The 10,840-nt window shown below is 41.4% G+C and overlaps 1 protein-coding gene across 2 annotated transcripts; it reads right to left on the bottom strand.

Annotated features, from left to right (window-relative positions):
- Positions 1-640: 640 nt before the first annotated feature.
- Positions 641-10,342, bottom strand: ppp1r17 (protein phosphatase 1 regulatory subunit 17). Of its 2 annotated transcripts, XM_034181209.1 has the most exons (4): positions 10,100-10,342; positions 9,539-9,629; positions 7,312-7,461; positions 641-802 (listed from the first exon to the last, which is right to left on the bottom strand). In XM_034181209.1, the coding sequence occupies exons 2-4, from the start codon at positions 9,606-9,608 to the stop codon at positions 732-734; spliced, it is 291 nt and encodes a 96-aa protein (XP_034037100.1). In that variant the 5' UTR covers positions 9,609-9,629; positions 10,100-10,342; the 3' UTR covers positions 641-731. The 2 variants fall into 2 exon arrangements, with proteins under 2 accessions (XP_034037100.1, XP_034037091.1); XM_034181200.1 differs by lacking the exon at positions 10,100-10,342 and having other exon boundaries at positions 9,539-9,735.
- Between the last annotated feature and the right edge of the window lie 498 nt (positions 10,343-10,840).

The raw sequence follows: 10,840 nt of genomic DNA, 5'->3' as shown, positions 1-10,840 counted from the left end.
CTCTTGTGGTTGCACTGGTCTCTGTATGTATATAGGCAAAATAAATTAAGAATGACATCTAATTTGGATCATCATCAATGAAAATCAAGTACAAATTTCTGTTCCCATTCTAATATACAGTATTTTAATTTGGATAACATTTTGGAAACGAATTAAGATGCTTTGTTGTTCATGATCTTGACTGTTTAAAAGCCTGTGGACATCCCTGTCTTACACCTACACCTTTAGACACAAACGGCTCAATTTGACAAAACAGTCTGTGACAAGTCGAGTACTGCTGTTTTGTCACTGTGATGTGCAGGGAAAACCCAACCCTTACCTTAACCAAAACCAGAGTTTTGTGCATTGTCAGAGAGAAATGAAAATGTGGCTGAGGCATTGCTGTGTTCACTGAGCACTTTTGATCTCGTTTATGTTGTTATTGAATACTTTAAAGTTACCACTGGGCATGTCAGACTGTTCTGCTCTTGTAGAGCTGTGACATTAACCAAATCTTCTTTTTCACATTTAACATCTGTTTTCTAAACATTTACATTACCAACAATCACATGAAAGTGAGGTGGACAAAAGAGAATTTAATAAGATTGTACACAGTAGAGAAGCTTGAATCTTCGACTGGACTGGGTTGCTTGACGCGAGGACGTTTCGCATCAAGCAAATAAGATTTTAATAAGATTGTACACATAAAATCATTCACTGACACAACAAAGAAAAGAAAGGCATTAACACAGCTAGTCACTGTTGTCACTTTCGTTGTCCTCCCGGTGGACCATGTGCTTCTCGGCCTTCATCAGTCTTACTCCTAAAGACAAAGCACATTCAAATGTGAATATTGTCCTGCACTGTTGATTTGCTGCACATACACATATTTCATATTGTACACCTGAATGACGGAAACACCGAAAGAAACTGCAGTAAACATTTCCAAGTTGTGGAATCACTGGAGATTCCCAATTGCTCAATCTAATGTTGTCATATGTCAGGTTTGTGGTTTGATGGGTTGTTTTTGTGTTCTCTCTGTCTCTTGCTATGTCTCTTGTTCTGTCTTTCTGCTTGGGTTTTCTCTGTCCTATTGTTTCTTGCCTTCCTCTCTTGGCTCTTAGTGGTGGGTGTCTCCCTCTGTCTGCCACACCCCAGTTCTGGGAGTTTCTCCACACACCTGTTCTGAGTTTGCAGTTAATCACCTGGGTGCTTTATAAGCCTCACAGTTTGCCTCTGTTCTTTGCCAGATCGATGTGCCTTGTGCCTTCCTTCCAGCTCAGGTCTTGTACTCTTGCCTTGCTTTGTTTGCCTCATTGTTTTTTTTTGACTACCTGCCCGTATACTCCGACCACGCCTTTTTGCCTGATGTTCTTGATCCTGTTGCTCTGTTGGACTGCCTTTCTGTGTACTGACCCCAGCCTGTTGACCAATAAATGTTTTCTCTCCACTGAGCTGTGTTCCTGTGTTTGCATTTGCGTCCAGCCTGTCCTGCCTATTGAGCCTGATACAATGAGCCAGAACAGTCATGTGGCTTTTAGTGTTGCATCCCCCATGTTTCATGGCAAAAGATATGCTGTAGCTACTTCAACAGTGCACAGATTGCCCACCACTATCGAAATGCAAAGCACAAACACAAATCTACCTCTTTCTAAATACTTCATTTACTTACTCTGAGTGGTATGCCAAATGAATCATGGAGAGTCGAACATCAAGAGACTTTATTGAAAGTATTGTCTTAGTTGTAAATTAGCTGATTACTAGGGTGAATTTAATTCAGAAATTGAAATGAAAATTTCTTCTTCATAACAAAGCTGTCACCGCCCACCTATCCCAGATTCCAAAGAACTGTTACATTACAACAATTGCTGCCTCAAGAAGAGACAGCTGCTATTACTACTACTGCTACGCTACTGTTTACTTGCAAAAAATTCAAAGGAAAAAGCAGACAATAGAAAAGTATGACACCAACCTTTTAGTATGCCTACTGATGATGATTCAGTGTAAAATGTGTCTCTGCACCTAACTACTACCACTATTAGTACTAGCACTAAAGTGCTCAGTGACCCATGTCAGAGCTCACATGTCAAGGTACGGTGCAAAGTGTTCACAGCGCTTCACGTTTCCCACATTTTGTTACATTACAGCCTCATTCCAAAATTGAGCAAATTAAATTTCCCCCTCAAAATTCTGCTAATAACATGCCATAATGATAACATGAAAACAAGTTGTTTTTTGCATATATAATAATGAAAAAACAACTAAGAAATCACATGTACATAAGTTTTTCACATCTTTGCTCAATACTTTGTTGATTTGGCAGCAATTACATCCCCAAGTCTTCTTGAATATGATTGCCACAGCTTGGTGCACCTATCTTTGGGCAATTTGTCCATTTCTCTTTGCGAACCTCTCAAGCTGGGCAGCGTCGGTGCACAACCATTTTCAGATCTCTCCAGATCTCTCGGATTCAGGGCTGGGCCACTCAAGGACATTCACAGAGTTGTCCTGAAGCCACTCCTTTGATATCTCGGCTGTATGCTTAGGGTCAGTGTCCTGCTAAAAGATGAACCATCACACCGGTCTGAGGTCAGAGTGCAATGAAACAGGTTTTCATCCAGGATGTCTCTGTACACTGCTGCATTAATCTTTCCCTCAACCCTGACTAGTCTCTCAGTTCCTGCCACTGAAAAACATCCTCACACCATGATGCTGCCACCACCATCCTTCACTGTAGGGATGATGCCTGGTTTCCTCCAAACATGATGCCTGGCATTCATGCTAAAGAGTTCAATCTTTGTCTCATCAGACCAGAGATTTTTGTTTCTCATGGTCTGAGAGTCCTTCAGGTGCCTTTTGGCAAACTCCAGGTGGGCTGCCATGTGCCTTTTACTAAGGAGTGGCTTCTGTCTAGCCACTCTACCATACAGGGCTGATTGGTGGATTGCTGCAGAGATCATTGTCCTTCTGGAAGGTTCTTCTCTCTCCACAGAGGAATGCTGGAGCTCTGTCAGAGTAACCATCGGGTTCTTGGTGACCTCCCTCACTAAAGCCCTTCTCTCCTGATTGATCAGTTTAGATGGGCGGCCAGCACTAGAAAGAGTCCTGGTGGCTCTGAATGTCTTCCATTCCAAAGCAGCAGAAATGTTTCTCTAGTCTTCCACAGATTTGTGCCTCGAGACAATCCTGTCTCAGAGGTCTACAGAGAAATCCTTTGACTTCATGCTTGGTTTGTGCTCTGACATGCATTATCAACTGTGGGATCTTTGTATATAGGTCCAAATTATGTCCAGTCAACTGAATTCACCCCAGGTGGACTCCAATTAAGGTGTACAGGGGACGAAATACATTTTTTAACCTACTTGCACTGGTGCTAGTACCAAAAAAATTACTTGCACCAAAAAAGTTACTTGCACAACCAAAAGTCAGTCTTATCTCAACCTAAAACTCCTCCTCTGATGTGTCCAGTCTTCCTCTCTGGGGAGAGTTTGAGGGAGAGCAGCAGCAGCGGCAGACAGTCTTTTTTTTCACGTGCGTGCGAACGAATCATTTGTGAAGATTATTTATTCATTACTACACAGATGTATAATAAAACAAATGGTGACTGGTTGATAACACAATTATGACAGAGTTTGAGGGGAGAGAGAGCGAGGAACCGCAGTGGCAGCCGTTTTTTGTTTTTTCCCATGCGTGCGTGAACTAATCGTCTGTGAAGATAATTTTATTAACTACACAGATGTATAATAAAACAAATGGTGACTGGTTTATAACACAATGATGACAGAGTTTGAGGGGAGAGAGAGCGAGGAACCACAGCGGCAGCCAATTTTTTTTTCTTTTCTTTGTTTACATGTGCGTGCGCGAACAGGAGGTCCTCAAACTGGAGCTCCTGCAGCTCCAGTTATTTGCTGCAGCTCCTGCAGCAAATAGTGAAACTCGCCGAATTGGGAACGTGTCATGAGGATGTTGTGAACCCAGGGATGGCGCCGCTGGTGAAGTTTGTCAGCTTTCCACAACAAATAGAGCACAGCAACTTGCTCCGTGTGTGAGGGTCATAAAACGCAGGGAAGACAAAGACAACACACTGGAAATTGTTTTTTTCCTTATTTATTCCTTTATTGGTTCATTCTACTGGTGCTTATAGTTAATAAAACTTGGATAAAGTTACTTGCACCAGTGCTAGTGTAGTACAAAATTACATGCACCACACGAATAATACGTGCACAAACTAGCACCTGCACGTTCTAATTCGACCCCGGTGTAGAAACATCTCAAGGATGATCAGTGGAAACAGGATGCAGCTGAGCTAAATTTTGAGCTTCATAGCAAAGACTGTGAATACTTATGTACATGTGATTTCTTTTTGTTGTTTTTTTATTTATTATATGAATTTGCAAATGGGTAATGTGTAAAATGTTTAAGAAAAAAAAATGCATTCATCCATTTTGGAATAAGGCTGTAATATAAAATGTAGAAAAAGCATAGTGCAATTCAATTCAATTTTCAATTCAATTTATTTCCTTTATATAGCGCCAAATCACAACAGAGTTGCCTCAAGGCGCTTCACACAGGTAAGGTCCAACCTTACCAACCTCCAGCAACAGTGGTAAGGAAAAACTCCCTCTGAGGAAGAAACCTCAAGCAGACCAGTCTCAAAGGGGTGACCCTCTGCTTGGGCCATGCTACAAACATAAATTACAGAAACAATTCACAGAACAATTCACAGATGAATATACAAGAATTGCTGTTGCTGCACAGGACAGGAGGGTCACCAACACAAATGCAACTCCCATCTCTGGATGGAGCTGCACCTTAAACAGAGAAAAAAACAGAATCAGGCATCAGAAAGACAAAAAAAATACTGTATAATTTGCCAGCATTAATCAACAAGAAAAACAGAAGAAATACTAAGGTGATCGCCGGCCGCTAGCCCTAAGCTTCACTAAAAGACCCAGAATTTAGGTAAAGTTGAGGCCGCGTCCCGCTTGAATTACTAATAACATGAATTAAAAGAGTAAAAAGCGTAAAACAAAACTATACCAATATGCTAGCCATATGAAAGGGAAAGAAGTGCGTTTTAAGTTTGGTCTTTAAAGTCTCCACATAATCTGATTGTTTTATTGACACAGGGAGACCATTCCACAGAACAGGGGCACGATAAGAGAAAAACTCTGTGACCCGCAGACTTCTTATTCACCCTAGGACACAAAGTAGTCCTGCACGCTGAGAACGTAAAGCCCGGGCCGGTATGTAAGGTTTAATTAGGTCAGCTAGGTAGGGAGGTGCCAGTCCATAAATAATTTTATAGGTTAGTAGCAGAACCTTATAATCTGATCTCACTGGGACAGGAAGCCAGTGAAGAGATGCCAAAATGGGTGTAATGTGGTCGAACTTTCTGCTTCGTGTCAAAAGTCTGGCTGCAGCATTTTGGAACCAATTGGAGAGCCCTAATGCTGGACTGCAGTAAACCAGAAAATAGAACATTGCAGTAGTCCAATCTAGAAGAGATGAACGCATGGATCAGGGTCTCAGCATCAGCCATAGACAGGATGGGACGAATCTTCGCTATATTTCACAGGTGGAAGAAAGCAGTCCTCGTAATATTTCTAATATGGAGGCCAAAGGACAACGAAGGATCAAAAATTACCCCAAGGTTCCTCACTTTGTCAGTGTGATGTATGACACACGAGCCTAGGCTGAGTGTTAACTGGCCAAATTGATGATGATGTCTCTTTGGAACCAGAACCATTATTTCAGTCTTGTCAGGGTTTAAAAGTAGGAAATTGCTCGACATCCAGCTTGTCACTGATCTTCTAAGGGCCCTGTCCCACTGGCGTTTAGGAGGATTTGCGCATGAAATGAGACAAAAGCTGAGCGTCTGCAACAAAGGGGGGCAGAAATGACAAATGTCGCGGGTGGATCAGCGAATACATGAGGAAGAAAAGCAGATATAACAGGGAACAGAAGCGAAGGCGACCGCGGAGGCGCCCCCATGAGGGACACAGCGGCCGTGATGCACTCGTTCCATCCGTGCCCACTCTGTCTGCATGTGCGACATATCATTTGCGACCGTGATGTGGCCGTGCTGGGCACGCGTCATATCTGTTTTGAGTTATATTTGTGACCCCCAACAGCTAATAAGCTAAACTTAGATTTATAAATAAGAGCAACACCCCTGCCTTGCTTCACATCATGAGGGTCTTGACTAATGTATATGCTGGTGGGCAGCTTCATTTAAGGGGAGGACAGCTGTAGGTTTAAGCCAGGTTTCACAAAGCCCAATCATATCTAAGTGATGATCAATAATTAAATCATTAATCAACAATGATTTTGAGGACAGTGATCTTATGTTAATGAGAACCAGTCTAAGGACCTCAGTGGGGTTGACAGTTGAACTGTTTGGGTTTAGGGGTGGTTCCAGAGTAGCATATATAAGATGCCTAGAAGTTGGTTTAGGTTTGAGACATTCCACATGCATTGTAGGTAGCAGACATGTAATCTTTGCTATTGCTGGAACAACCACTGGGCCATCCACAATTTCAACATCATCCAATATAGTAATGGGTATTAAGTTGGCAAAGCATATCCCTCTATGATTTTTATGGACACGTCTACGGAAGCAGGCCACAGTCTCAACTTGTTGAATTTCCTTCCCTGGCAGATAAACTGCACTATCACCATAGTGGATTTTCTGCATTAATTTCCCCGCTAAGCTAATGGATTCCACACCCACATTTGTCATAAGCCTTGCAGGGTCTCTAATCACCTGCTCCATGGCCTGATGTAGATTCCTAATGTTACCCTCCCTGTAGAGCTCTATCTATGTTTGCAGACAAGATGGCGGCGCATTCCCCAGTAGGGTGGAGGCCGTCGGGCATCAGCAGGCCACGTCAGCCCCAGAACGAAGGCCAGCTCCTCGTACATGTTTTGGCACATAACGCTCCCCATGCTGACAGCTCGTGTAGTCACGCTAGATTTACACAGTACTGAGCATGTACATCGAGAATGTAACAATAGTCTATTCTAAACAGATGTCATATTTTCAAAACTCCGGTTAAACTACTTGAACTGTATTTTTACACTGGAGCCACATGCACAATGGTGCACACAATTAGTCAGCACTGCAAATACTTTCCAGATACACTGCATAACATGGTCTCTGGGTGTGAAAATGACAACTGTTGGTTGGAAGAAAGCAATGATATTTGGTTTACGCTGAGTGTAAGATAGTACACTGAGATTTATCTGTTCTTTGTTTGTATTCTGCTTTACCATTCGTACGTTTTCTCACTAGTCAGATAAGTTATTTAGGAAACGGTTGTACATGAGGACCTGGTATATGTGGAGGCAAGTTGAGCACTGGTGTGTCTTTCCTGCGAGGTTTCGTCAGCTGATCTTTCTCCTGATGTTCATTGCCCAGAGCCTTCTCCTCATCTTTGATCTCAGAGTCCATGCCCGCTGTGCTTGCTATCGCTCCCTGGTCTGTCAAACAGCATAAAAAACTGTTACTAGGTGAAACAAACCAGAGTACATTAGCTTCTGCCTATCCAAACATGTACAGGGTCAGACACACTCTGGATTACATTGCACAACTTTTGTATATATATAAAAACCTGTTCAGGATTTCATGGCCACATGTATCTCAACTGTTACACACTCCAAGTAGCATAAAATTTGCATGCAGGCAGCTTATTTGCTCCATTGGCCGTCCACATTAGGCATGTGGAGATTAATCGATATGAATCAGTATCTAGATACAAAGGTGCATGATGCAAGTGCATCGATTCATTCAGTGTGCATCAATTCATTTGATGGGTTGAATTGTGTTGCATCACTTACTGCCTGCTTGCATTCATTTTTTTTCCAATGCGCACTGAATACACCACAGACAGAAGCTGAAAAGCACATTTCTACCACAACAAAAATGATGACATCAATCGCCTTTTTGCTTAATGATTCCCTTTTCACTCCTTCAGTTCTGAACACTGAAGCGGTCGTGGTTTTTGAGCGTCAGCAAATGATCATTTCTCTGCATTGACTGCAGACTGCAGTGGGGCTGCTTGAAGCAACGAAGCAGCGCTTCCACCTGCTGTTCGCTGGTTCTCTGCTTCAGTTCCAGCGGCAGGTCTGCAATGCCTTCATTAACCCCTCTCAAAGCCATTTAAAGATGTGAATCGTGAGTCAGCTTTGTGTGATTAAAGTCACGAAGTGGGACTTTTGTCTTGTTGCGGGCAAGAATCGAGGATCATCCTCCATTCCACACTGGAGTTTTACGCGATGGTTCTCTGGCATGAGCACCAACCGGTGTGAGCAGCTCAGCCCAAAGTTGTCCATTGGATAAAGGAAATAATAATAATATTCTCTGTTTTGTGTGACTAAGTACACAGCTCCAAAGAGCCGCGCAGATTTCGGTCTGAATTAATAACTTCAGAGCAAATCACCATTTTAAATCAAATGACACCTCTTTACAGATGTTATAATACAAACTACAACCAACCAAACAATTTTTTTCCTCCAAAATGAGACGTCCTCCATTTCTTATGAATTACATCCTGACGTGTAGCACAGCCAGCTGCAAGAGCTCAGCTCAGAGTCTATGGAGTTACATTTGTATCAGTAATATCTGAAAGGAAATGCTTTGACAAAAACTACAGATTTTGTTTATTTCTATTTACATGTACAGATTTTATTTATATCCAGAGATCACGGATCCAGTGACCATGTACAGATTTTATTGATTTTTATTTATGTCCAGAAATTTTAATTTTTATTTATGTCCACAAATCAAGGATCCAGTGACCAGTTTCATATTTATTTACTTTAACACTCATTAAAATGTTTTTGACATAGAAAACCTGTAAAGCCTACTTTTAGAAAATTCACAAGCGGTATTGATAAGGGAATCAATAAAGACTCGGATTGATAAGCGGAATCGATAATGGCATTAATATCAATAGCCATCATTAATTGTATCACACCATATCGCATCGTATTGCATTGTGAGGAATTGAATCGCCATCAAATACATATCGAATCGGGAACAGGGGTGAATCATGCTGCGTCGTATCATTGGTATCGTCATGTATCACTATATGTATGGTATCGCTGGTATATATATATATATATATATATATATATATATATATATATATATATATATATATATATACCAACCCCTGGCAGTAATTATGGAATCACCAGCCTCAGAGGATGTTCATTCAGTTGTTTAATTTTGTAGAAAAAAAGCAGATCACAGACATGACACAAAACTAAAGTCATTTCAAATGGCAACTTTCTGGCTTTAAGAAACACTATAAGAAATCAGGAAAAAAAATTGTGGCAGTCAGTAACGGTTACTTTTTTTCCCTCTGCTTGGTCTAAAAAAGTAACCGTTACTGACTGCCACAATTTTTTTTCCTGATTTCTTATAGTGTTTCTTAAAGCCAGAAAGTTGCCATTTGAAATGACTTTAGTTTTGTGTCATGTCTGTGATCTGCTTTTTTTCTACAAAATTAAACAACTGAATGAACATCCTCCGAGGCCGGCAGAGTGTGCTTACAGTGATTGCTGTCTCGTGTTGTCACTTGATGTTCAGGCTCTAACGCTGACCTCATACAGCCTGTCGTCATCTTGAACTCCTCTGGGCTTTTCTGTGCACAGATCACATAACACACACACACATGATCCATTATTCATGAGTGGAACGTATGGCAATATGATAAAGCACTTCAAGGCTCTGTGTGTGTGTGTGTGTTGCAGTCATATCACCAAACTGGATCACAGATTATTACAATCAAATGGAAACACATTATACGTGAGAAGGTCACCATTTCACCTTAAACCTTTTTTCTCTTGAGTTCCTGTAATTCTGTTATTTTGGCATATGAAACATTCTCCAAAGATGCAGTAATGACAACTAACAGTCCCACATGAACCTCAAGCAGGTTGAATGACTATCGATAAACCAGAACTGCCACAAAGTGAAGAAAAACATAGCACATCACTGAACAGCTAGACAAAAGGAACAGAAGAAGATTACACTGAGTTTGGGGAAACAAACAAACAAAAAACCTTGCACCATGCATAGTCAGGAAAGGATTAAAAGCAGGATTGTTCTTACCGCAGCAGAGTGTCAGAGAGCATCACCTCAGCTCAGGCTGCTGTAGCTTATAAAGGATGGAGGAGGAGGAGGAGCACCTCCCACTGCTGCTCAGGAACAAACAGCTCTCCATCTGAACACTCTCACAATACCAAATTTATTGCACTTCAACCAGAAGACCGGACCTATGAAATGCTGCATTCACATTAAAAATAAAAATACCCTTTACATCTGTGTATTTATTTATTTAATGATTGATTTTCTTTTTCTTAGTAATAGTGGAGCCTAGGCTGAAAAGAGAGGTGAAGCTGTTCCTCCCCACATTCAAAATATTAAAATATCACTGTTGTTCATTTGTGCTGGTTTGTGGCATAAAACTTTTCATTTTTGCTGTTAAAACTTTTGAGTAATTTAAAAATACATTTTCTGACTTGTGATGTCACGCAGCCCCCCCCCCGCCACTTCCAGATCACGCCAAAATGGTATTTACCCTTTGTGCCAGGTTTGTGCTGTTAAAATAAGCACAACATTGGGAGAAAGAAGCAAAGAAATGGGGAACCGCAAACATTCTACCTGCTGTCGGGGGGGACTCACGGTCAGACAGGCATGCAGTGACAATGATTTCCTGTACACTCGTGCACAAACACAGTGCGAGCACCAGGAACATGTTGCACCCCACATCGTGCTGTGGGGGAAAAAAAATAAAAATAAAACCACACACCATGAAAAAAAACACCACAATTTCTAATATTTAATCCGCTC

The sequence above is a fragment of the Thalassophryne amazonica genome, chromosome 1, assembly GCF_902500255.1.
Source record: "Thalassophryne amazonica chromosome 1, fThaAma1.1, whole genome shotgun sequence".
NCBI lineage: Eukaryota > Metazoa > Chordata > Actinopteri > Batrachoidiformes > Batrachoididae > Thalassophryne > Thalassophryne amazonica.
The sequence above is the reverse complement of the archived record's forward strand: the minus strand, read 5'-3'. Positions and strand labels throughout refer to the sequence as shown.

Coding starts and splice junctions, on each gene's coding strand:
- ppp1r17 (XM_034181200.1), bottom strand. CDS start 9,668: ATGGATCATGTGTGTGTGTGTTATGTGATCTGTGCACAGAAAAGCCCA. Junction 7,462..9,538: donor AACACGAGACAGCAATCACT/GTAAGCACACTC, acceptor GCTGTTTGACAG/ACCAGGGAGCGATAGCAAGC. Junction 803..7,311: donor CTTGCCTCCACATATACCAG/GTCCTCATGTAC, acceptor CTTTGTCTTTAG/GAGTAAGACTGATGAAGGCC.